The sequence below is a fragment of the Gopherus flavomarginatus genome, chromosome 3 (assembly GCF_025201925.1).
Source record: "Gopherus flavomarginatus isolate rGopFla2 chromosome 3, rGopFla2.mat.asm, whole genome shotgun sequence".
NCBI classification, from domain to species: Eukaryota; Metazoa; Chordata; order Testudines; family Testudinidae; genus Gopherus; species Gopherus flavomarginatus.
This window is the reverse complement of record NC_066619.1, coordinates 6,793,727-6,821,579: the sequence shown is the minus strand read 5'-3', so window position 1 is coordinate 6,821,579 and position 27,853 is coordinate 6,793,727. Positions and strand designations below refer to the sequence as shown.

At 44.8% G+C, this 27,853-nt stretch overlaps 1 protein-coding gene across 14 annotated transcripts in view; it reads left to right on the top strand.

Annotated features, from left to right (window-relative positions):
• The window catches only part of CELF4 (CUGBP Elav-like family member 4), an 885,612-nt gene that overhangs the window by 751,478 nt on the left and 106,281 nt on the right, over window positions 1-27,853 (top strand). For all 14 annotated transcript variants that reach the window (XR_007773108.1, XR_007773107.1, XM_050943604.1 and 11 more), the window contains exons 6-7: window positions 1,183-1,326; window positions 23,154-23,301. Coding sequence is in view for 12 of the 14 variants with exons in the window: in XM_050943604.1 (XP_050799561.1) it covers window positions 1,183-1,326; window positions 23,154-23,301 (292 nt within the window). In the remaining 2 variants the exon portion in view is untranslated. The remainder of the gene's footprint in view (window positions 1-1,182; window positions 1,327-23,153; window positions 23,302-27,853) is intronic.

Below are 27,853 nucleotides of genomic sequence, written 5' to 3'. Positions count from 1 at the left end.
CATATGTTAACCATACTGTGGTTCTGTTACAATGTGCATGAAAAATATCAATGTGCCTACCATGTACTCTCTCATAAGTGGGAAATAAGTCCAACTAGGTGAGATTTTCCAAAGTGCTCAGAGTTGGTTTATCTCTGCTCTGACTGAGAACTTCCCCTGGTGTCAGCAGGAGCAGAAGGAAAAGGCAATTCTGAGTGTTTTGGAAAATCCCTACCCAACAACGGTCAAGTCAGTGTCTCTTGAATGTGAACCCAAGTGGGTTCAAAGTTTGACACAAAGAGTTTGCCCATCTCTAATTATTGCATTTCCACTGTCATTAGAGCATGCCATCTGTGCCAGTTTATACAAAAGGGCTGTGTTCTTGTTTTCCTTTCTGAGAAATTCCATTGCTCCAAATGAGTAGAGCTTTCCTAACTGCAGCTAACAAACTCTGCATTCACGGCAGGGCTCATCTTCCCGTGACCGCTCCTGAGGTAACCTCTCAACTTCTTACAGTTCTTGAGATAGAGGAGGAAACTCTGATCCAATTATCACCACTTTCCCTTCCCTGACTTACCTGGTGATGCTGCAGGATGCTTAAACATCTTCAGAGTGTGAGGTGCTAAGTTCTGGAGCCAAAACTGACCAATGTGTTCTCACCACACCCAAGCATAAAAATAGTGAGTGCCGAGCAATTGCAGGAGGCAGGGGTCCCACAGGCAGGATCTATCAGGGATAGAACTAACCCATTGCACTGTCCAACAAATAAATCAGGCCAAGTGGAGTGCAGAAGTTACTAGCATGCAGTGCGATGGCACCAGCTCTCAGTTTAAATCCCTAATAGACCAGCAGTTTTGCTAGGTGGAAAAGAACAAGGCCCACCTCTCTGCAGAGAGAATTTAAACCAAAGCAAAGAAAGGAGGCGCTCGGAGAAGAATGAGAGTTGGCCAGATGGCCCACTCACCCCACCCTCGTGGTACAGATTCCTTTTCCTCTTTGCTGCTGCTCTCTCCAGCCTGCCGCAGGCTGAGAACAGTGTGGAACTTAAAGGTCACGGGAGGAAGCCCAGGGTTGTCTTCAAAGCCCAAATGAAGCCGAATCTCAGCCAGTCTCTGTGATATGTGTGGATGCGAATTGGTCCCACTGGGCACTAATGGGAAAATACCCCGGTTGTGTTCTCTCTTTTTGTTTCCCTACCTCCAGGGGGCCTCCTCGAGCCTGGTGGTGAAGTTTGCAGACACGGACAAGGAGCGTACCATGAGGCGCATGCAGCAAATGGCAGGACAGATGGGCATGTTCAACCCCATGGCTATCCAGTTTGGAGCGTACGGCGCCTACGCACAGGCAGTAAGTATAGGTACTGTTCTCTGCATTTTAAGGAGAATTGCGTTGCCAGATACCAGCCAGCCAGTGGCACAGTATGCAGGGAGGAAAGTAAAGGAGGACTGCGTGATTCCTTCATTAAACCGGCTCTGCAAGGATATATCAGAGACAAGTCTGAGCCACTAAGCCACTCAGCTTGCTGTAGGCTGGGATATTTCCCAGACAGTGCAGAAGGCAAAACAGAGGCTTCCAGTTATGACCAAACCATCACCATGCATCCAGCCACCACTAAGCTACGATCAGTTGGTCCAAACCATAACCACCAAAGCCAGACACCACCAAGCATCAAGGATTTGGATAAAATGGGGCCCAAATCCAATTCCACACCAGTTTTTAGTTTTCTGTCACCAACATCCAACCCCAGATTGGTTTCAGGAAATGGAAACCATCCTGGTTTAGCCCTCTGGCCTTCCCAGGCTCTCACCCCTAAACTGCATCGGATTGACCGGTAAGATGGCTCTCAAATCTATTCAGCTAGGCCCATATTTTCAACACACTGTGAGCCCCCATATTCAGGAACCCCAAATCAGTGGTCAGTGTAGAAAACGGCATCCTTAGTCTTTGCATCTTCAGGGTCGTCAAAAGATGCCAGGTAACACACACATGTACACGCGCAGACTCACACATGGTCCCTGCCCCAAGGAGCTTAAATCTGGGTCACAAAGAGGCAAAACAGTTGAGATGTATCTACACAGGAACACAGGAGCTGCCGTGCTGAACTGGACTCATAGTCCATCTAGTCCAGTATTGCATCGCTGAGAGTGGCTGTTACCAAATGCTTCAGAGGAAGGTGTAAGAACCCTGCTGTAGGCAGATGTAAAAGTGACTGGTGATTCTGGGTGCCTCGACATTGGGTGAACCCAGGCACGACGTGTAGACACAACCGCACAGATCCCACTAGCCACATAGCTAGCCCTCGGTGCCATTGCAAGGGAGCTCCTCACAGTCGTTAATGGCTTTGATCCTTACATTCTGTGAGGTGAGGCGAGGCTACTCCTTCCATTTTCTAGATGGGAACTTGGGGCAGATGTGCCCAAGGTTATATCCGGAGGCCGTTGCTGAGCTAGCAGTTGAAATCAGGTGTATTTGTATACTACCCTGGTACCCTATTCACTAGACCATGCTTTCTACCCTATCAGCTTCCTCTAGTATGTTCACACTCATCAGCTAGAGTATCTCTGTCCCCCGTCTTGACTCACTCCAGCCTCTCCTAAGTGCTCTCAGTGTAACTGAATGCCCTGGAGAATCATGCATACCCCAGTCTATCTCAAATCGCCTGCTCCTTTGGGGAACTCCCTCCCCAGCATGCATGGAGCTACGAGTTTGTGAGGACACATCCTATCGTGTACTTCTGGACCAGATATGGACTGGCTACAGAGCTTGCGTTCGCATCGCCGTAAGATCCTTTAATAAAGTATTTTACACAGTGCCACCTCGTGGCAGAACAGTATAATACAATTTAGCGTTCCATCACATCTCCCCCTTTTACATTCTACTTTCCTGCCATTTACAATATTTATATGATCATGCTATCACTGAAGTTCAGTATGTATCAGTCTATTAAGTGTCTCTGAATCATACTTGCTTTCTAATTACACATCCCAAACACATAACAACTTGGTCATCTGGCAGTCCATTAATTGCAACGACTGGGTGTAGTCAGTCTGGAATCCTTGAGTCTTCTTTTTGGTCTGCATCTGACATCTGTCGCGTTTGCTCTGTTGATCCTTCTTTTTGATGAACAAACTGTAGATGTTCATGGTTTCTGTTGAATTCTCCATTGTTGGTCTCAGTCACATATGATCTGGGTGCTGAATTCCTTTTCTTCATGACAGCTGGAGTTGTGTATCCTTTTTCTCCATTCATTTGACATGTACACAGTCACCAGATTTTAGACCCAACAGTTCTCTGAGTGATGCCTGTTGTAAAAGTGTTCATAGGCTCTTTTAGCCTTTTTGGCTGCATTCTGAATGTCTGGCCACTTTGGAGCTAGATTCTTTTCCAAAGTTGCAATAGTAGTTCTGAGTTGTCTTCTCATCAAGAGTTGTTTAGAACTATATTCATTAGCTTGTATTGGTGCTGCTCTGTAACTGAGAAAAGCAAAGAATGGATTTTCCTGCTGTAAGATTTTCTTGGCTGTCTGTACAGCTCTCTCAGCCTCTTCATTAACTTGTGGGTTATGCGGGCTGCTATGAATATGATCAAAATCATATTTCATTCAGAATAGCTTAAATTCTGCTACAGTAAATTGTGGTCTGTTGTCTGTCACTAGCTGGTCTGAAATATTGAAATGAGCAAAAGTGAACTTGAGTTTCTCGATTACACTTCAACATGTTATGTCTTCCAAGTACATTATTTCTATACATCTGGAAAAACAGTCCATTGTGACTAGGTAATGACGTCCTCTGAATTTGCATAAAACTGCAGCTTGTCTCTTCCAAGGTCTGTCTGGTAGAGGTGTTGTTATTAAAGTTACTTCTTGTTGTATTAGTCTGTTAGTTCTGCAATGTTCACATGCAGATATTTACTCTTTATGTCCTTGCTGATGCCCGACCACCGCACTGACTGGTTGGCCCCTTCACCGCATTTAGTTAAGCCCTTAATGTCTTTCATAGAAGAGATTTAGGATTTCCCCTCTCATTTCATTTGGAATTATGATGCAGTTGCGTTTAATCATGAGTCCATCTGAACTGCTCAATTTTTCATGCACCATAAAATAGTGTCTTGTCACGTCCTTAGTGTCTATTAGATACTTGGGCCAGCCACCCCAATGTAACTTAGACATTCCTGAAGTTGTATGTCTGTCAAGGTTGCTTTTTGTAGCCGGTGTAGTCTCTGGGCTGTGTGTGTCCACAGCATCCCACATATGCTTTTATGTCGTCTTCGAGCTCCTAGGTAATTGAGTGTGATGTTGGGCTCCATGACACAGTGCCTGCTACTACTACATTTTTCCCTGGAACATGTTTAGTAACTGGGTTAGTCACATTAACCTTAACAATAGATGTTGGCATCTCTGCATTGCTTGATCCAGATCTTTTCCATTGATGAGGGTTACAAGCCATTTATGGTCTATTACCAGTGTAAATGAATCCAGTCCACCCAGATAGTGGTAAAAGTTCTCATGTGCCCATACATTTGCCAAGCACTCCTTTTCACCACGTGCATGTCATTTTTCTGCTTCAGTGAATGTGCGAGAGCAAAATGTAACTGGCTTCCACTCAGAGTCATGTTGTTGCAACAATCCATCACCCAGGCTATAGCTGCTTGCTCCACACTGACCTTTGTAGGTTTGTTCACATTGTCGTATTTCAGAACTGATGCTGTTGAGGTCATTTCCTTTACCTTTAGAACATAAGAACGGCCATACTGGGTCAGATCAAAGGTCCATCAAGACCAGTATCCAGTCTACTGCCAGTGGCCAATGACAGGTGCCCCAAAGAGAATGAACAGACAGGTTATCATCAAGTGATCCATCCCCTGTCTCTCCTTCTCAGCTTCTGGCAAACAGAGGCTAGGGACACCATCCCTGCCCATCCTGGCTAATAGCCATTGATGGACCTATCTTCCATGAATCTATCTAGCTCCCTTTTGAACCCTATTATAGTATTAGCCATCACAACACCCTCTGGCAAGGAGTTCCAGAGGTTGACAGTGCGTTGCACAAAAAAAATACTTTATTGTGTTTGTTTTAAACCTGCTATTTACCTGTTAATTTCATTTGGTGGCCCCTTGTTCTTGTATTATGAGAAGGAGTAAATAACACTTCCTTATTTACTTTCTCTATACCACTCATGATCTTATAGACCTCTGTCATATCCCCCGTCGCCTCTTCTCCAAGCTGAAAAGTCCCAGTTTTATTAATCTCTCCTCATATAGAAACCATTCTATACCCCTAATCATTTTTGTTGCCCTTTTCTGATCCTTTTCCAATTCCAGTATATCTTTTTTGAGATGGGGTGACCACATCTGTACGCAGTATTCAAGGTGTGGGCATACCATGGAATTATGTTGAGGCAATATGATATTTTCTGTCTTATTATCTATCCTTTTCTTGATGGTTCCCAACATTATTCTGTTCACTTTTTTGACTGCCACTGCACACTGAGTGGATGATTTCAGAGAACTATCCACAGTGACTCCAAGATCTCTTTCTTGAGCGGTAACAGCTAATTTAGACCCCGTCATTGTATATGTATAGTTAGGATTATGTTTTCCAATGTGCATTATTTTGCATTTATCAACATTAACTTTCATCTGCTATTTTGTTGCCCAGTCACCCAGTTTTGTGAGATCCTTTTATAGCTCTTCACAGTCTGCCTGGGACTTAACTATCTTGAGCAGTTTTGTATCATCTGCAAATTTTGCCACCTCACTGTTTACCCATTTTTCCAGATTGTTTATGAATATGTTAAATAGGACTGGTCTCAATACAGACCCCTGGGGGACACCACCATTTACCTCTCTCCATTCTGAAAATTGACCATTTATTCCTACCCTTTGTTTCCTTTTACCCAGTTACCAATCCATGAGAGAACCTTCCCTCTTATCCCATGACAGCTTATTTTGCTTAAGAGCCTTTGGTGAGGGACCTTGTCGAAGGCTTTCTGAAAATCTAAATACACTATATCCACTGGATCTCCTTTGTCCGCATGCTTGTTGACCCCCTCAAAGAATTCTAGTGGATTGATACGGCATGATTTCCCTTTACAAAAACCATGTTGACTATTTCCCAACAAATTATGTTCATCTATGTGTCTGCCAATTTTGTTCTTTATCATAGTTTCAACCAATTTTCCCAGTACTGAAGTGAGGCTTACTGGCCTGTAGTTGCCAGGGTCACTTCTGGAGACCTTTTTAAAAATTGGCATCACATTAGCTATCCTCCAGTCATTTGGTACAGAAGCTGATTTAAATGATAGGTTACGGATGACAGTTAGTAGTCCTGCAATTTCTCATTTGAGTTCCTTCAGAACTCTTGGGTGAATACCATCAGGTCCTGGAGACTTATTACTGTTTAGTTTATCAATTTGTTCCAAAACCTCCTCTAACGACACCTCTGTTTGGGACAGTTCCTCAGATCTGTCACCCCAAGAGAATGGCTCAGGTTTGGGAATCTCCCTCACATCCTCAACAGTGAAGACCGATGCAAAGAATTCATTTAGTTTCTCTGCAATGGCCTTATTGTCTTTGAGTGCTCCTTTAGCATCTTGATGATCCAATGGACTCACTGGTTGTTTAGCAGGCTTTCTGCTTCTGAAGTATTTAAAAAAAAATTGCTATTACTTTTGGAGTCTTTGGCTAGCTGTTCTTCAAATTCATTTTTGGTCTTTCTAATTATATTTTGTACTTCCTTTGCCAGACTTTATGCTCTTTTCTATTTTCCTCATTAGGATTTATCATCCACTTTTTAAAGGATGCCTTTTTGCCTCTCACTGCTTCTTTTACTTTGTTGTTTAACCACAGTGGCTCTTTTTTGGTTCTCTTACTATGTTTTTTAAATTGGGGTATACAGTTAAGTTGAACCTCTATTATGGTGTCTTTAAAAAGTTTCCACACAGCTTGCAGGGATTTCACTTTTGGTACTGTACCTTTTATTGTGCCTTTCTGAAGGCAATGTCTTGATTTGGCCTCCATAGCCAAGATGTTTTGGACACTAACAGTTCATTCAGTGGTTTTCTCACTGTGGAAAGGTCTTGTAGGTATCGACCAAGATAATTTACCTTCTCCAACATACATCTCTGCACATTAGTTGGTACATTCAATTCTCAAATTGCTTGTACTTTCTCACGGCTAGAACTGATTCCATCTTTGTTTATTGTCTCTCCCAAAAAAATCAGTTTGGGATAGGTGGAAAACACATTTTTCCTTGTGTTGCTTCAATCCAGAATGACTAATTAGTCTTAGGACTTCATTGAGGGTTTTCGTGTGTTCTTCCATTGAAGATCCATATATCAGAATATCGTCCATGAAAACTACAACTCCATCTGTATTTATTAACAATACTGCCATCCTTCTTTGGAAATTTTCAGGTGCATTAGCAAACTCAAATGCTAATCTTCAAAAGCAAAACCTCTCCAGGGGTGTGATAAATATAGTCAGTTTAGCACTTTCTTTGGCTAAAACAATTTCCCAGAATCCACTTGAGGCATCCAGCTTGCAGAATATTGTGCTTCCTTTCACTTTAGGAAGGAAATCATCTGGAGTTGGGAGGATATATTTTTCTCTCACAAGTGTTTCATTAAGTCTTTTAAGATCCACACATATTCGTATTTTCCCATTTTTCTTTTTCACCAGTATCACTAGGGCACATCATGCTGTGGGCATTGAGATTTTCTCGATTATGTCAATCCCATTACATTCTCCTAAACTCAGTTTCCACTTTGTGAAGTAATGGGATAAGAATCTTGCAAGGTGTATGTATGTGGTATGGTTCAGCATTGTCTCTTAAGGTGATTTGTACTGGATCTCCTTTCAAAAGTCCTATTTCATCAAATATTCCACTGAGTTGTTCTTCCACTTTTCTCACTAGACCCATCATGGCTACCACACTGTGACTGAGGAGGTCTGTTGAGCTGTGGTCCTTTCATCACTCGCACTCTGAATGCAAAGCTTTTGTCTTTGTAAGTTGTTTCTGTGGTGAACTGGCCCATACAGTTCAGAATCCCTCTGGGGATAGTCAGTTTCAGGTGACTTCAGTGCTGGGAGAGGTTGAAGATGATTGTAAGTCCCTTCTGAGATGACTGTGATGTCAGGTCCTGTCTCAGTTTTAAAGTCAATAGTCTTGCCATACATAGTCAATTTCACTTTCCAGGCAGAGTCTATGTCATCACAAGTGATAGATCCCAGAAAAAAATAGGTCTTGATTATAATGTGAGTTAACTACCTGGCTGCTTTGGTGCGGGAAACAACAGCAAAATGTCCATATTTCGTTCATTAGTTATGCTATGTGCCTCTGGCTTAACATGCACCATCTCTTGGGATAGTACTTTTTCCACACCTTGTGCGTGTAGACTGGAATTTGTCCCTCTTAGCCTGAGAGGTCTCTCTCCTTGCCTCAGGGGTTTTATGATAATGACTTTTAATTCAAGTGTCTGTTTACTGTTTCTAAGCTGTATTCAGGTTTTTCAAGTGTGTCAAGTTGCTCTGGGTGTTGCTGTCTCACTAGTTCAGACCGCTTTGTGTTCTGTATACCCATGGCTAGGGTTAAATCTCTCTTCAGTTGTAGTTGCTGTGAATGGGTTTATCTGGGTTAAGTTTATCTGTTGACCCAATAACCAGTCTGTCTCTGCTATTTTCAAGTTTTGCATTCCCAAAATCACAGTTTTTAGCCAATGTATGTAGTATTCTTATAAAACATTTCACTTTGCCTCCTGGTTATTGAATTCTCTGGTGGAAACACGCTCTTTCTTAAACTACATTTCTCCAAGGTATCAAACATAGCCAGAATCCTTTCCTAGTTATCTTTGTTCCTGTCTACAGTAAATCAAAGGTAATAATTGGAGGTATACCAGTCTCCTAGAATTGGAAGGGAGAAAGGTCATGGAGTCCAGCCCCCTGCCTTCACTAGCAGGACCAATTTTTGCCCCAGGTCCCAAAGTGGCCCCCTCAAGGATTGAACTCACAACTCTGGGTTTAGCAGGCTAATGCTCAAACCACTGAGCTATCTCTTCCCCCATTTAAAGATATGCTCTGCTTGCTTCCCCATCGCATAAATTAAAGAAGACACCTGTATATCCACAGTTTCTTTGTGCAACTTGGTAGCAATGTGAAATCCAGCAAAGTACTGTTTCCAGTCTGTCCACGCCGAAGCTTTATCTAAGCTGAAATTCTCCGGGGCATTGAAGAATGACATATTGATGAGATCCTGCAACCTTTGTTGCCTTGTTCCTTCTGTTTGCAACATTGGTTGCTGATCCTTCTGTCTGCAACCTTTGTTACTTTATTCCTTCTGTTTCTGTTCTTAGTCTGGATCAACACCCCTGAGCAATGCAATTAAACCAATCTATCCCTCTGGTGTAGACAGCGCTATAGCATAGTTACCACCTCTCACGGTGGTGAATTAACTATGCTGCTGGGAGAAGGTGTTCCATTGGTGTAGGAGCGTCTTCAGTGAAACACTACTGTGTCACAGCTGCACCAGTGCAGATGTGCTGCTGCGATGTTTTAAGTATAGACCTGCCCTTAGTTTACTCCTGACACCATGTCATGTACTTCTGTTTCAGATATGGAGTGGTTACAGCGCTTGCTTGTACAGACCAGATGCATTCATCATAAGATCCTTTAGTGCTCTGCCAGGTAGGGTTAAGGTTAGCTTTAAATAAGGTATTTTACATACAGTGAGACCTAAGGGCAGAATAGTACAATACAGTTTAGCATTCTATAAACATCCTGGGAGCCCCAAGAAATTGCCCCCCTAGCCCCAGAACCACATAGCTGTGCTTTTTCATTTCTTCTCCATCAAGCAAGCTCATCTTTTTTTCCCAGCCTCCTGTTTGTTTTACTCCCTAGTTGATAGGAGAGGAGCCCTCAGCCACCCTTCCCAACTCCTCTCCCCACGTGATGAATGAAACATCCTTCCCCCAGCCTGGCTGCATTTATCCAGCCTCCCCAGCAGTCAGCAGGGGAGCAGACTGACACTCCATGCTGCCAGTCCGCAGGGAGGTCAAGCTGCACTCAGCACCTCAGGGGCATCCCAGCTGAGGAATGCTGCCTTAATGCCCCCTTGTGTAGAGGTATCAACTGTGGAACATGCAGGACCACAAGAAATGTGGGACGAAGAGGAGCATCTCTAAGGGCGGATAGGCAGAGAGATTCAATTGTTACTTCCGAGGCAGAAATCCTGCAAGGAAAGTCAAAGCGGAACCTATTCTCTGCTCTCCCTATTTACACACATTTTCTTTCTTTCTATTGTTTTCTTCTCACCTTCTTTCCTAATACCCACACTTTCTTTCTCTCCCTCTCTGAAAACATTCCAATGCTTTGTATTGCACAAAACATGCCAAGCAGAAGTGCAGCCAGTTTGGGAGGTGCCCACTCTGCTGCATCGACCCTCTAGACCAAATCCTGCTGTAACTCTATTGACTGCAACAGCAGTGGAGTCTATATTTACACCAGCGTCAATGTAACTGATGATTTCCATGGTCCTGGGGTCTCACTAAACTTGCTCTGCCGTAGCTGTAAAGGCACTGACTGCAATGGTGATTGAATCCCTCCGGATTTACACCAAAGTTACTGACAGCAGCAGATTCTAGCCCTTTACGTTTAACCGCAAATGTTCCCCTAAATCTGTTTTCCTCTGTAGTAAGCAAAGGAAATCAGGGTGGGAAGACGCTTGAGTGAGGATTCATCTCTGAAGAAAGAGGAAGAACTATTACTGAGCCTGCTCCTGCTTCCAGTGACCCCAGTGGGTATTTTTCCATCTACTTTAGTGGAAGTTGGATTTGGTCCCACCATCTTTGGCTGATAAATATGTTAACGGAGGTGGGGATATGTTTTAGAACTCAAGCCCTCTGATATGACAGGCTGGTGACACCAATTACCCTGGAGACTTCAGAGCTGTCTAAGTGACGGGATCACATTTCTGTGTGGTGCCTGCATATCCAAGACGGGCTCGGAGCCTGTCTCTCAATCAGTTGAGGTATCTGTGCCTCTTCCTATCTGTTTCATCTCTGAATCGCCCACAAAAGAAAGGGAGTGAAGCACTCAGGCTGTGCGGTGTCCCGTCGGTCCCGGTTAATCCGCCTTGGACTGCCAGCTCTTAGATACCAGGGGTGATTGGCACCTTAGAAATACCAGAGAGAGATGAAGAGACTGATAGAGGAAAAAAGCGGAAGGAGGCATTTTCTTTTCACATGAAGATGCAATGTACATTTAAGAGCTCAGCCTGCTGCCTGGATGTAAGGCCCCAGCTAAAGGGAGAAGAAGCTTGGCCTAAAGTGTCCAGCACTCAGGGGACAGGGGTTCATTTTCCAGCTCTGCCACCAACTTCCTGTGTGACCTTCGGCACATCACTTAATCTCCCTCTATTCCTCATTTCCCCCCTCTACAAAACAACGATAATCCTTATTCAGACCGAAAGACCCCTGGGGTAGGGACAGCGCAGTGGGGCCGCCATCTAAGTTGGGACCTCGAGATGCTACCATTAAACAGACAATACGAATGGCTCAATGACTAATACCCATCTAGAGCATGACCTACATAAGGGACTCCACACTGAGTTTGTACTCACAGCCTTGCCTCCTAGCTATTCCACTGCAGGTCTGTTTTGGCCTGTGCACGCTCCAAGAGGCCAAACCAATTGATGCAGCAATCCTACACCTCAACACTGACCGCCCATCCCCTGGCTGATCAGAGAGAAGGCAGAGAAACAGGGCCAATCCCTCAGCCCCACCCTTTCCCATTGGCAGTGTCCAACCCCCATAGCAAACCCAGGGCCTTATTCTGCACTGTTGAAGTCAATGGGAGATTTTCCACTAGCTTCAAGGGAGCTGGCTTAAGCCCCTAGGGAGAGTCTTCTGAAGGGTCAGGGGAAGTGGGACACATCATTGAGCCAACATGCCACCTTTCTATGTCCTCTGGGCTGAGACGTGAAGGTTCAACCTCTCTTCTACACCTGGCCTTTGCATCTCAACCCACGTGGGGCACCAGGCATGTGCATGACAGTGGATCTGGTCCTCATGACATAGATGTTGCCGCTGTCACTCAAGAGGCAGAAGGTTGTATCAACCCCAATTTGCTCTCAATATAGTGAGAGCCAAGTTTCACAGCGTGATAAAATCTCTTACTCCAGAGACCTAAGGGGTGTTTGTCTCCCAACTGAATCTTCTCACCCCATTTAACCCCCCCACACACACACAAATTAATGGGAAGTTATTTATTTTATGTAATACACTCAGAAGCATACATAACAAGCAGCATCTAAGCCATGTGTGATAAAACCCAGCACAGAATATTAAACTCACTGCTAGAGATCAGGTCCAGGTAAGCCACCGTAACAAAGTTTGTTTAGCTCCTATTTTTCTTCATGAAGAGGCCACTGAGTCCTTAGCAATTCCCTTATATTGCTGCCGCCCGCCAGGTAGAATAGAAATCATTTGAGGGTAAACCAGAAGAGGTAGGAAAATACAGACAAGAAAAGCAAGCCACAAGGAAGGAGCCCCTGGAAAGTAACAGCCATGGAATAAATTATTTAATTATTTAAGATGAGATCAAAGCCATCTATCAAGTTTGCATAAAAACAACATGCGAGTGTTAGCCACGGTGTCCTGGCTTAATTCCAGATGGGGGTAGTAACTAGATTCTGCAGCAAAAAGCATGGGATTGCAGGCCAAGGAAGGGGTTGGGGGTTAGGAGGGGCACTTTGACTTTGCTGTTTGGCCTTGGGTGAGTCATTTACTGTCAGTGACTCACCGTTCCCCTGGCTGCGCTGTGGCGATAATAATGGCAATTATTGAATTGCAACAAATCTCCGGTCACCCAGGACTACCTGGATCTCAACAGGCTGTGGGCAGTGCAGTGTTAGGGCAGAAGCAGAGCTGGAACTTTTATCCCTTTGCTCTAGAAGCTCCGTCCCGACCCAGTTGATCTGCAGGAGAATCATGGTTAAGGGTGTCGGATCCATGACATGAACTAGGTGAATAACAGGGGAAATTACTCCACCAAGAGTAGATTTTGTGAAATTAATCAAGCACAACTTTCACTCATTATCCTGCTAGCTCTGTGGAATAGGGGGAAACTCTCTAATATATATATATATATATATAAAATCAGAAAAATGGGTCAAATTATTTGATGAATTTTATTTCTCCAGAGTTGCCCATGTATCACAGTTCTGCTGTTCTGATTCCCTCCAGCAGGGGGTTCCGATCTTTAGCCATAAAAACTAGCTAGATCCTGATATTACTGCCTCCCTGGCTCTCCCATAGGAGGCGCTGTGTGAATTAATTAGCAAAGTGTTTGGTAGCGCTTTGGAGGCGGAAAGCGCTGGCTGGTATTATTGTTAGCAAAAGAATAAGAAGACAAAGCAAGCAAAATGTTAGGCTGTGCAAAGACTGGGATAGACAATAATATGTTTATTTCATGAGCCCATGATATGTTTTTCTATAGCACCCTTCCCTCAGTCAATTCCCACATTGGCTAGGAAGGCCATTTTGTGTGCCTTGGGCCAGGCATTCAACCTCTCTGTGTCTCGGTTCCCAACCTGGAAAACAGGAATAATATACTTCCTTTCTCTCACTCTTTGTCTGTCTTGTCTGTTTTGTACTCTCTTTGGGTCAGGCACTGTCTCTCACCATGGGCTTATCCAGTGCTTAGTATAATAAAGCCCTGATCTCAGCTCCAGCCTGTAGGTGCTATTGTAATACAAATAATAGTACTCACACAGACTCAGCCATGTTTACATAGTGCATTAGTGAGGGGTTCTGTGCGTGCCCTAATAGAACCCTGACAAACTGTTAGCAGATTGTATTACAAAATCCATCTGGCATCTGCAAAATATATCTTTTAATTCAGACAAATCGCAAGCAATTTTCACCAGAACACCTGAAAGGTGCATCTGCGATCAAAGGAATCTCTCACTGTCCAAATTCAAGTGTCTCCCATCTACCACTGTCAAGCTAGGGGAGTTCAAAATAAGTTGTGAGTCATTATTGCATAGAATCATAGGGCTGGAAGGGACCTCAAGAGGTCATCTAGTCCTGTCCCCTGCATTCATGGCAGGACTAAGTATTATCTAGACCATCCCTGCAGGTGTTTGTCTATCTTGCTCTTAAAAGCCTCCAATGATGGTCATTCCACAACCTCCCTGGGCAATTTATTCCAGTGCTTAACCACCCCAACAGTTAGTTTTTCCTAATGTCCAACCTAAACCTCCCTTGCTGCAATTTTAGCCCATTGCTTCTTGTCCTATACTCAAAGGTTCAGAAGAACAATTTTTCTCCCTCTTCCTTGTACCAGCCTTTTATGTACTTGAAAACTGTTATCATGTCCCCTCTCAATCTTCTTCCTCCAGACTAAATAAACCCAATTTTTTCAATCTTCCCTCAGAGGGAAGAGTGTATATATATTCCACTGAATGGAAGAGTGTATTATTGTTGCCTCTTTCACTCTTGAAAATATCTGAACCGTCCTATACTATAAGGTGGGTGCATAACTGGCTGGATAACCGTACTCAGAGAGTAGTTATAAATGGCTCCCAATCCTGCTGGAAAGGTATAACAAGTGGGGTTCCGCAGGGGTCTGTTTTGGGACCGGCTCTGTTCAATATCTTCATCAACGATTTAGAAGTTGGCATAGAAAGTACGCTTATTAAGTTTGCAGACGATACCAAACTGGGAGGGATTGCAACTGCTTTGGAAGACAGGGTCAAAATTCAAAACGATCTGGACAAATTGGAGAAATGGTCTGAGGTAAACAGGATGAAGTTCAATAAAGATAAATGCAAAGTGCTCCACTTAGGAAGGAACAATCAGTTTCACACATACAGAATGGGAAGAGACTGTCTAGGAAGGAGTATGGCAGAAAGAGATCTAGGGGTCATAGTAGACCACAAGCTTAATATGAGTCAACAGTGTGATACTGTTGCAAAAAAAGCAAACATGATTCTGGGATGCATTAACAGGTGTGTTGTAAACAAGACACGAGAAGTCATTCTTCCGCTTTACTCTGCGCTGGTTAGGCCTCAACTGGACTATTGTGTCCAGTTCTGGGCACCGCATTTCAAGAAAGATGTGGAGAAATTGAAGAGGGTCCAGAGAAGAGCAACAAGAATGATTAAAGGTCTTGAGAACATGACCTATGAATGAAGGCTGAAGGAATTGGGTTTGTTTAGTTTGGAAAAGAGAAGACTGAGAGGGGACATGATAGCAGTGTTCAGGTATCTAAAAGGGTGTCATCAGGAGGAGGGAGAAAACTTGTTCACCTTAGCCTCCAATGATAGAACAAGAAGCAATGGGCTTAAACTGCAGCAAGGGAGATTTAGGTTGGACATTAGGAAAAAGTTCCTAACTGTCAGGGTAGTTAAACACTGGAATAGATTGCCTAGGGAAGTTGTGGAATCTCCATCTCTGGAGATATTTAAGAGTAGGTTAGATAAATGTCTATTAGGGATGGTCTAGACAGTATTTGGTCCTGCCATGAGGGCAGGGGACTGGACTCGACGACCTCTCGAGGTCCCTTCCAGTCCTAGAGTCTATGAGTCTATGAGTCCTGCTATATGCAGTGTTATGGTAGCTGTGTCGGGCCCAAGATATTAGAGAGACAAGGTGGGTGGAGTAATATCTTTTATTGGGCCAACTTCTGCTGGTGAGAGGATATTACCTCACCTGCTTTGTCCCTCTCAACCATTTTGGCTTAGACTTACTTGGAAATTGTGCTCCTGGGTGGAGAACAAATCTGCCCACAGCCAGGAAAGTAAAAAACAAAAAGTTATAAACAAGTGACTAGAAGAGAAAATTCTGTGCAATCTCCTCTGTAAGAGTTGCTTCACCCATAATCATTCACTGGGCAGAGGAATGGTTTCAACCAGCGTATGATGTCGCCATCGCTGAACTGGAACCACAGAAGCTGTTTAACAGCAGCCAGTCACACTACACAATGGCTTAGGACAGGAAGTGAAGAGTGAAGTGAATCATGCAGGAAATTCAACTTATTAATTATTATTACTATTTAGTTGCATGATCACAGTGCCTAGGAGCTCCAGTCATGGCCCAGGCCCCGTTGTTCCAGGCACCGTACAAACAGATAATGAAAAGAGAGCACCTGCCCCAAAGAGTTTACAGTCTACGTGTAAGACAGGAGACATACAGATGGCAGAATGCAAGGAAACAACAAGCCGATATTGGTCAGCGTGATAGATGGTGGTCTCAGCACACCAGCAGCCTGGCCATTGTCAAGCTTCTGTAGGCATCAGAGCAAAGGAGAGTTTCGAGGAGGGGTTTGAAGGAGGACAATGACTTTGTTTTGCGGCTGTTGATGGGGAGTTTCTCCCAAGCATGAGTGGCAGCCTGGGGGAGCTTTCCTGGGTCTGCTCGCTGCTGACTGTAGTATTTTTGATGCCCAAAGCAAACTGGTGAGAGGAGGTCTATACGAGGTTCAACTCCGGAGCTGCAGGGTTGAATGAAACGAAGTGGAAGCAAAGGCTCCTGGGAGACTCTGCATTTCAGCTCTGTCCAGAAGACACATTCTGCTCTCATTTAGGAGCCAGGCCCAAGTGCTTCATGTTTGACTGCAAGGACCCTCTCCCCTGCCACTGAAGTCAGTGGGTGATGAGGCATGCTCAGCCCCTTGAGGAACCTTCAGTGGGTTCACAGGATCAGCGGTTTCAGAGGAAAAGATGGGTGGCCGGTCTCCACTGCCCAACCATCTACCTTCCTTTCCCCACCATCCATCTCCCTTCCCCCATCCCATCCCAATCACTTTGCTGTCCTCCTGGCAGGTATTTGCCACCAACCCTTCCCTATGTAAGCGACTCTTTAGCAGATCCTCCTGCTCAGAGACTGGGAGCTAGGGCTCAGAAGATAGGAGATAGCTCAGCAGATGCTTTCCATGGGCATATACCACCCTGGAACCATCTGCCGGTCGCCATAACCCCAGGCTTTGAATACTGACAATGACAGGGCTGGGAGAGGAGGGAATTGTCTAGCAAATAAGGATAGAGTCATAGACTTTAAGGTCAGAAGGGACCATTATAATCATCTAGTCTGACCTCCTGCACAACGCAGGCCACAGAATCTCACCCATCCACTCCTGTAATAAACCCCTGATCTATGTCTCAGCTACTGAAGTCCTCATATCATGGTTTAAAGACGTCAAGATTCAGAGAATCCTCCAGCAAATGACCCGTGCCCCACGCTGCAGAGGAAGGCGAAAACCCCCCAGGACCTCTACCAATCTGCCCTGCAGGAAAATTCCTTTCTGACCCCAAATATGGCGATCAGCTAAACCCTGAGCGTGTGGGCAAGACTCACCAGCCAGCACCCAGGAAAGAATTCTCTGTAGTAACTCAGATCCCACCCCATCTAACATCCCATCACAGGCCATTGGGCATATTTACAACTAATAGTCAAAGATTAATTGCCAAAATTAAGCTATCCCATCATACCATCCCCTCCATAACTTGACAAGCTTAGTCTTGAAGCCAGATGTCTTTTGCCCCCACTGCTCCCCTTGGAAGGCTGTTCCAGAACTTCACTCCTCTGACGGTTAGAAACCTTCATCTAATTTCAAGTCTAAACTTCCTGATGGCCAGTTTATATCCATTTGTTCTTGTGTCCACATTGGTACTGAGCTTAAAAATTCCTCTCCCTCCCTGGTATTTATCCTTCTGATATATTTATAGAGAGCAATCATATCTCCCCTCAACCTTCTTTTGGTTAGGCTAAACAAGGCAGGCTCTTTGAGTCTCCTTTCATAAGACAGGTTTTCCATCCCTCGGATCATCCTAGTAGCCTGTCTCTGAACCTGTTCCAGTTTGAATTCATCCTTCTTAAACATGGGAGACCAGAACTGCACACAATATTCCAGATGAGGTCTCACTAGTGCCTTGTATAATGGTACTAACACCTCCTTATCTCTACTGGAAATAGGATGGGCTAAAGCTCCTTAATTGCTCAGGCAGAGGTCGTTCCAAGGAAGGAACAATAGAAAAAAGAAATGCCTCCTTTGGCCAAGAAAGGAAAAAGCTCACTCACACATTGGGCCTCTTTTAAATGAAAGGAGGGTAGATGGGACATTTGTCTTCAGGAGGTGGCTGGGAAGGAGTGGGAAGACTTATTTGAATGCCCCAGGCAACGCTCCAGGGATTTTGTAAGACAGACTGATGACCTTTGCAGCACTTGCCCTCCTTTCATAAATCTCCTTTGACTCACCATAGGGGAGGGGAGATGCATCTATTCTGTTCGCTTGTTTCAAGGTTACCAAGTTCTCTTTCCAATGGTATAGTTCTACTCTTACAGTGCTGTGACTTTCGAAGAAAGCCTCCATTGCCATAGGATCTGAGCTGCTCAGAGATTTTCTGGCAGAAAAGACAGATTCATCGAATTTAAAATGCTACAAAGAGTCCTGTGGCATCTTATAGACTAACAGAAGTATTGGAGCATGAGCTTTCATGGATGAATACCCGCTTTGTCAGACACATGTAGTGGAAATTTCCAGGGGCAGGTATAAATATGCAGGCAGGAATCAGTCTAGAGATAACGAGGTTAGTTCAATCAGGGAGGATGAGGTCCTCTTCTAGCAGTTGAGCTGTGAACACCAAGGGAAGAGAAACTGCTTTTGTAGTTGACTAGCCATCCACAGTCTTTGTTTAATCCTGAGCTGATGGTGTCACATTTGCAAATGAACTGAAGTTCAGCAGTTTCTCTTTGGAGTCTGGTCCTGAAGGTTTTTTTTGCTGCAGGATGACTATTTTTAAATCTGCTATTGTGTGTCCAGGGAGGTTGAAGTGTTCTCCTACAGGTTTTTGTATATTACCCTTCCTAATATCTGACATATGTCCATTTATCCTTTTACGTAGGGATTGTCCAGTTTGGCCAATGTACGTTTCGATTTTTTTTTCTGACACGGAACTTTTTTTCCTCCAAAATGTCTCAGGAAGGAAAATTCCCACTGTCCTCATGTTCTAATCTGAGCGTGTGACGGTCTTCAGTGCATTTCTCCTCACAACCACCCCTCTGAGGTAGAGCAGTGCTATGATCTCCATTGTACAGGTGGGGAACTAAGGCACAGAGAGACTTGGGCCTAGTCTGCACTTACAGTTTAGACCAACCTAGCTATGTCACTCTCCGCCTGAGTGCTGTAGTCAGGGCTACCTATGTAGCCACAGCTAGGTCAACAAAAGAATTCTTTCATTGACCTAGCTACTGCCTCTCGGAGAGGTGGATTACCTACCTCAACGGAAAAAACCCTTCCATCAACATTGGCCATGTCTGCACAGCTGCAGAGCCAAAGATGTAGTGTAGCCATGTCCTAAGTGACTTGCTCAAGGTCACCTAGGCAGTCTGTGGCAGAGCAGAAATTTGAACATAGCCCTTCTGAGTGCTACACTAGTGCTCTAACCCCCGGTCCACCCTTCCTGTCTAAATGTAAGTTAAATGTAACCTACTCTCTTCCTAGCCTACTCCACTCCCACTACCAGCCAAACAGTCAATTTTACATGGCCATTCCACTGAAATCAGTGGGACTTTAGGATGTCTACAGTGCATTCAGCCATAATCGGCAGGTTAGGAGCAGCCTTGGTTTTTGCATGAACACAGAGAGGAAAATGCCATTTGTATCTCTGGACAGATGTAACAGATGGAATAATCACAGTATGTTGCAAAACTCTGCATGCCTCAACCCCGGGCTGTATCAGGCCACCACTTCATGTGCATTTCCCACTGCATACTTGTTGACAGACCAAGAACCTATTCTAAGCGTGATTCAGCAGATCATTTTGAACACCCTGATATGTCTGAAACAATTGCAAACAGCTCCCGGATGTGTCATGAGCAGGACAAGAAGTTACATCATCCAGTCAGTTAAATGCTACACACAATTTTCTGTAAAAGCAGCAGAGTCTTGTAGCACCTTATAGACTAACAGACGGAGGTGCCACAAGCCTCTTTTACAGATCCAAACTAACACAGCTACCACTCTGATACTTTACACAATTTTCTGGGCTCTGATAACTAATTGGAACAATATGATTATTTATTGTATTATGGTATCAGTGAGATACCCCAGTCAAGATCAGGGCCCCATTGTGTATAGTCCTTGGCCTGAAAATCATACAGTCTAGATAATAAGAAAAGGAAGAATTATCATTCCCATTTTACAGATGGGGAACTGCTGCCCAAAGAAATTAAATGACTTGACCAAGGTCATCCATGGTGTCTGTGGCAGAGTTTCAGTGCAGAGCGCGACTGCAGAGTCACAGTCCAGTGTCTTAACCACTGTTATAAGCAAATGTTATGCTATCCCCATCATAGGTCACAAGTAGTGTCTGAACTGGAAACCGTCAGCACGAAAACACAAAGCCGTATCACTTGAGCAGAAGGATTAGCTCCAGTAGCTGAAACCAGTAGTAGACTGTTAGCCTCTCTGCAGACTAACCACCATAAACACTTTACAAGCAGATCACACAAGTGTTTCCATCTCTGACATACTTTGGAGGAATAAGAGGAAAGTCTAACTCAGTCAGCCTAGACTCAGCTCCCTCCCAGCCCTTGAAGCACTCCTTACCTCCGAGAAATACTAATTTGATCAGCAGTATTAAGCAGATCCTGGACCTCAGCCATCACTTACATAACCAGCCATGGAGCAAGCTCTTTGTCCTCAGCCAGCCAGAAGTATAAATATCTGGCATAGGAAATGAGTTATGGGTCAGTAGACACCCAAAGCTAGAGTCAATCCCTATTTAAAGATGAATGCATTCCCTCTCTCTTCCTCACTTTATTGGAATACTTAATAAAATCACCTGCTCCATGCCTGATCTGGAGAATAAATCCAATTGATGCCTACTAACAAATTTGCTCCTTAAAGGGGACCAGCATTGTGCTGTAATATAAAAAGCTCATCTAATCACTCCATCAGTAATTACAAAGAAGAGTAAATCACTAATTAAAATGTGAAAGTGTCTTACGCAGTATATAATAAGGAAGGGTAATTAACAGTCATAAGGGAAGCCTCCGCCTTGGCACTGAGATGCTATGTGTTAAGATGCAAGAAATAATAATATTCAGGTTCTCTACAGCATTTTTAATCCATTGATCTCAGGCACTTTTACCAAAGAAGGCAAATATTATTATCCCCATTTTACAGCAGGGGAAACTAAGGCACAGAGAATTGAAATGGCTTGCCAAGGTCACACCACACACCAGTAGCAGAGCTGAGATTGTCTAGCTCCTAGGTCACTGTTTGTCCATTGGTCCAGACTGCCTCTGTGTTTGAATGCCTGGGGAGGACGCTTGAAACATTGTAAAGTGATTGCTATTTTTTTTTATGTTTGTGGTTTATTTAGCAGCCACTTAACTGTTAAATTTAACCAGTAAACAACAACAAACCTTCCCTTGCAATGGCTTTGAAAGCGTCCTTCCATTCTTATGCTGAGATGCATGGTCGACATGCTAAACTACATCCTCAGGCTGTCATGTTCTGACGGAGAAGGCAACAAATTATCAGCTTGAGTCAGTAGCGCCCCCCACAGCTCTGAAGTGAGTGAAGCAGCGAGAGACATTTCATAATGCAAGAGGTGCTGGCTTTGCCCTGCCCTGCTCCTTGTGTCCTCATTTACATCTGTGCAGAGAGAAAGTAAAATGCTGCCCAATCAAAATTCTCCTCTTACTCGCCTGAACGGTAACATTTGACATGCATTTTGCACTCCTGCTGCATAAGAGTTCATGAACAGCACAAGTGGGGAACCAGCTCATTGCGAGAAGCAATGACTAGACCTGGTTGGGAACTGGAATTTCTGACATTTTGGGGGCAAAAATCATTCTGAATCAGAATGAAAAGGTAAAATTTTCCATGAAATGAAAATTCTTAAAAAAAAAAGTGATTTGGGACCATTGAAGCATTTCATTTTGTTTAGACTTCTATATTATACAAAAACATTAAATAATGTTACCTAGGTAACATTAACTATAATGCACATCAGAGACTATTAAATTAACAATTTGCTACAGCATAGAAGTCTAAACAAAATGAATCAAAATGATAAAGCCAAAGCGAAACATTTAGACACTTTCGAAACGAAATATTTTGACTTTGGCCTATCAGAAATTCATCTAAATTGACACGTTCCCATGATACATTTCAGTTAGACTGAATTTTTCAGTGGAAAACTGTCCATCACGAAATTATTGATATAGGTCGAAAGATGACCATGTAGCATCTTAGCATTTGAGACAGAGCGAGAGATGTCCTATGACATGTAACTTAATCACTGCAGGTTTCCTTTAAAATGACTAGCCCATGCTTGCAGAGTGAATGAGTGGTGGAGCGGAGACTGGAGTACTTGACTCCTCAGCCTATGATTTTCCTAGGACAGCACTTCTCAGACTGTGGGCCAGGACCCCAAAGTGGGTCACGACCCCATTTTAATGGGGTTGCCAGGCTGGTGATAGACTGGCCAAAGCCCAAGCCCCACCGCCTGGGGCCAAACTTGAAGCCTGAGCCCCACTGCCTGGGCTCATGCTTCAATTTCAGCCCAGGGTGGCGGGGCTCAGTTTACAGGCCCCATGCCTGGGGATGAAGCCCTTCGACTTCAACTTTGGGCCCTCCACCCGGAGCAGCAGGGCTCGGGTGGGCTCACGCTTCAGTTCCCCCTCCTGGGGTTGTGTAGTAATTTTTGTTGTCAGAAGAGGGTCGCAGTGCAAAGAAGTTTGAGAACCCCTGTCCTAGGCCATACATGTATTAACTTCAGTGACTTAAGACCAATGGAAATCACCCCATCTCACGCATATAGCAAGGTGTTGCCGATCCAAAGCCCTCAGATACTTATTGAAGACCTGCAAATTGGGCTGTCTGGTAGGTTGCCGGTGGCTTTTTCTGGCTTTGGACAAAACAAAGTCTAGCACAGAACCACGCTGGCAACAGAGAGAAGCCACCCCCTTAGACCAAGAAGGAGCAAGGCACGGGCTGCATTACAGAGCGCCACGGGTAGCACTGGCCCTATGGACAGCAGTATCACTGCCTCTGGTCGAGCCGATACCGTGGAAGAGCCCGAGTGACCACTCTGTGACTGCAGCGGCTCCTCTCTGGAGTTGCCCTGCTGGTGAATGCGTGATATTTTTTCCCTGTTCTCTTTGTTCCAGCTGATGCAGCAGCAGGCGGCTATCATGGCATCCGTGGCGCAAGGGGGCTACCTGAATCCCATGGCAGCCTTCGCCGCAGCCCAGATGCAGCAGATGGCAGCGCTGAACATGAACGGCCTTGCTGCAGCTCCCATGACGCCAACCTCAGGTAAGGAGCCCACAGGGCAGCAAGGGGGAGTCGGACGCAGAGGACTAGGGAGGGAGTTTCCCAGGCAGAGGTAGCTGTGCTAGAGAGCAGAGAAAGGAAGGAATGTCACAGGGCGGGCCCAGAGGGTAGCAGAACAACACAGAAAGCATTCTTCATGGATTGTCCTGTCATCTGCAGGGAGTCACCCCGCTCAGGCCAACCTAAATCTGACAGCAGTGAGGGGGAGCCCTGGTGAGATTGGGTGGCAGAGGTCCCAGATCTGGAGTTGCAGTCAATTCAGAACTTGCCCAAAGTTTTGCGCCCCCTCTCGTGTGGTGTTCCAGTCTGAGACAGTCTAGAGAGAGACTGGAGCCGTGGTGTTCAGTTCTGGAGCTGAACCAATCCAGGGAGAAAGAGGGGGCTTCAGTTTGAGGCCCTTCTCTGTCAGCAAAGTCCATGCCGTCCTTTGTCGTGCCATAGGCAAGGAGCCATCTTCTTGCTCCCCCGAAGCCGCAGCTTCTCTTTTAAGATGTCAGGGAAGAGCTACAGCAGGAACCCTGCTACTGTGACTGCTGGAAACACAACAGGATGGGTTTGGCCTGGCCTATCGAAAACCATAAGCAATGCCAGCATGTGGGGCAGACTGGGGCAAACCAGAGAAAACACCCCCCTGTACCCCACATCCCATGCTCCTCTATGCTCCAAGAGAACGGATGAATGGAAAAATATGCCAGAGGGTGGCACTGATTTGCAGGAGAGGCCTGACATCAGAGGGGATAACACCGCAAGGAAGCATGATCTTCCACACCAGCAGGGTAGCTTCAAGCAGAGCATGTAGGAACAGACACCTCGGCCCCAGCAACTCACCTGCACCCCTCTGTGGGTTTTTTTAATACTCTGGCCTTAATGGTGAGGGCCACCATTTTTCAAAGAAAAGCCATGAATGTAGCAGGCCAGATCCTGAGCAGCGCTAGGCTCTTTTCATTTCCCGTTGACTTTAGCAGGCACTGTGGGTGGTCAGTGCCTCTCAGAGGCAGGTCGCTTGTTTAAGTGGGCATAGATGCCTATAGCTGAGCTTGACAATACCGGCCTCAATATGGCCTTTCTGTGCCTCAGTTCCCCGCTAGTGTGAATGGGGATAAGACTCAGTGTGGCTTGCAGGGGCATTGCAAGTCTGGATGTGTGTTTGTAAAGGGCATTGGGGGAGAGATGCTAATGGTAGCACAGTGTGATAGGGCAAAGGAAGAAAGGGAGGAGATTGAAGAACAAAGAACCATCCACTACTGTCCATTTCAGAGCAGGGCCAGACTGGAGCAGGAGGGAGGGACTTGGCCAAGGACAGAGAGGTCAAGTGACATCATCACAAAATGATAACTGCTGCAATGATATCAGATCAGGACACGTGCAGGTTACAGCTGCATGGCAGGGTTATCAGGGAGGAACTGGGAACAAACAATGCTCAGTAGGGAGTTCACGGGGGGCACAGTTCCTGCCGTAGGCATCTCTGTTATTTGGGAGATCACTGGGCTGTAGGAGTGCAGTGCTCTCCTGGCCTTCAGCACACACACATTTTAACAAAGAGCATTCCTGCCCCAGGCCCTTCGGCCAGCACCATTACACTGAAGCACTTCTGGCTGCCCAGCAAAGAGAATGAGAGCTCTCTGGCTCAGAGGAACAAGCCAAATGCTGTGAGTTGTGTAAGGAGGGGTGGTGAGCAGGAAGGGGAGATGATGGGCATGAGCCACTTTGTGTTGAGTGCAGCCGCCTTATTTAGACGGTGTTGGGGAATACGTGTACAATTTGGATCTAGATTTCACACACTCAGTGGTGTGAGATTGCTCCCCTGCGGAGGCTGGTGAGGCTCTGGTCAAACTTTTCCAGTTTAAAGTGCTGAGCAAATATTAGTCAATCTGGTCTCATGACTGCTGTGGAAGGGAGGGGAAACTGAGGCAGGGAGCTTAAGGAGGTATATGGAGGCTTTCAGCTGCTGCCCATGTTGAGTGAGGAGTGTGCAGGGGTGCAGCTGCAGAGGGCTGCTACCTAGCAGGAAGTCTGGCTAAGGCGGTCACAGTTCTTCTGAGAAGCACATGGCAGAGCAGCCTGGAGGCTGTTCTAAGTTACACCTGCTGCGAGTACAACAGTGGAGGATTGCTAGGGCACAGTGGAATCCCAGCCATGACCCTCTTTTCTTGGCCACATATGATAGTTATACCCACTCTGTATCACCAGAGAATCTAGACATCAGATAGATGTGAGATATAGGTGTATGGAAGGTCCATGGGAAGCCAGTGGAGAGTTATTCCCACTCCCTTTCCATTACCCAATGACTATTCATTGTCATTCATAGTGACAAGTCTAGTCATTCATTGAGTCCAGGGAAAAGGGTGAGAATGACCCTATAGTCAGGACACTCCCTTGAGAGGGAGTGGCTTGAGTTCAAGTCCCTGCTCCAATGACTTATTATACAAAGTGGAACAACTTTAACAGGAGACACTAGGATATGCAGTTATGGGTTTTCACATCACTCACAGTGTAGGGCATGCTCCTACGATTTTCAGAGACCCACATTAGAATCCCTTCTCTACATCAGGGAGAGGGGAGAATTGAACTCAGATCTCCTAAATCCCAGATGAGCGCCTACCCAGTGGGCTAACACTCCTAAGGGTGATGGCATCACCACCACTGCCACTGGTTGGTTTGTGAAGCTAGCCATCTTTTGCTTTTGTCACATTGGCTGAAATCAAAATGACATTTATAAAGTCGAGCCAAAATAAAATCTTTCATTTCAACCTGACTCAGACTTTCTTTCTATTCTTTTACTTTTCCATTTGATGAAAATTTTCAAAAAGTTTCATGTTTGTTTCAACCCCCAAAATGGAATTAAAAAAAAAAAAGTTGGAATTGCCAGTGAACCAACAAATCTATTATTCACCCAACTCCATTTGACAGGACCCACTATGTTCCCAGCAATACCATGTGTGCACTTGTTAAGCCCATTCTTGCATCTTTTTTAATTTGACTTCACAATCATCCTCTTCATTTTTTAAAATGTCCCATGAACCTGACTCCAATCTTCCAGAGTTTGGGCTGAATTAGGAGGTGTGTGAAATGCATTTGAGGGAAGGGGCTTCAAAAAGGTGTCAGGTAGGACTTGTCTACACGCTGGTTTTAAAATGAGTCATATTGACTTAATCTGGTTTGAACATGCTTGCATGCTCACAACACAACCCACCACTGTGCACTAACTCCACATTTACACGGAACTCAGGACTCCTCTTTTAGACTCACTTCTGAATCTGGCGTTTTGCCTCTGCTCACCACTCTGCCACCTCCACTGGCTTTTCCTTTGTCTTGCACCAACATTGTCCTTTAGTTTCAACAGCACTTCCCCCATCCTGGTATTTACCTAGTGTGTATTTATAGAGGGGAATCAGACCCTCTCTCAGTCTTCTTTTTGCTAGACTAAACAAGCCCTGGTCTTTGTCTTCTCTTGTCAGATAGGCCCTCCATCGCCCTGATTTTCCTATTAGTCCTTCTCTGCACCTGTTCCAGTCTGAATTCGTCTTCCCAGACATCTCCGGTGGAGATCAATGTCTGTCATAGACTCCATTTGCCTCCTCACAGGCTGTCATTGTCCAGAATAGATCTGGTTGGCAAACAGTAATGACATCCCCTGGAAAGTTTGGAGAGAAGTGACACTCGTTTTTTTAGGTTTGTAATTTTCCGGGTTTTTCACTGAAATTACAATTTTCATTTTTGTTCAACTTGATCTGAATCAAAACAAAAAATGTTTGTTTGGGGTTTTTTGGGGGGGGAGGGAGGATTGGTTTTCACTCCTTTCATTCCCTTTTTTTCCTCCGGAAAGAAGGCAAGGGAAAGGAAACTGACACCCGAACATCTTTCATTTAGATTTGAATAAAATTGAACCAAAACTATTTTTTTTCATTTTGATTAAAAACATGATAATTCTGAACTCTACCCTGGTGGAGAGGAAGGACTGTCTAGTGGCTAGGGCATTACCACAGGACTTGAGAAACCAGGGGCCAATTCCTTGCTCTACCATAGGCTTCCTGAGTGAACTTGGTCAAGTCACTTAGTCTCTCTGTGCCTCAGTTTCCAATCTGTACTATGGTCACACTAGCACTGCCCTCCTGTTAGGAGTATTGTAAGTAAAATATACATTAAAGATTGAGAGGTGCTCAGATACTATGGTAATGGCAGCCAGATAAGTATTTAGATAGACTAAAAAAAATGCTCAGAGATTTTCATATAATTTGAAAAGCCACTTTTAAATATAAACTTTTGACCATCTATAGTTATAACAGGACTAGCCAGAGGCATCTTAGCTTATTATATCCTCTGGTTCATGGGGGCATCATCCTTGGATGGCATTTACTCTGCCAGATCTGTCATACTGGCCTAGTGTACCCACAGCAATCACGGTCTTGGGAGCATGATTTCTGACTTGTTCCCTGAGAGCTCCAGCTCTTATTAGCAAAAGTGCCTTATGTTTTCAAAGGTACCAATGCCCTTCAGCTCCCATTGACTTCAGTGGGAACTGCAGGTGCTGTTT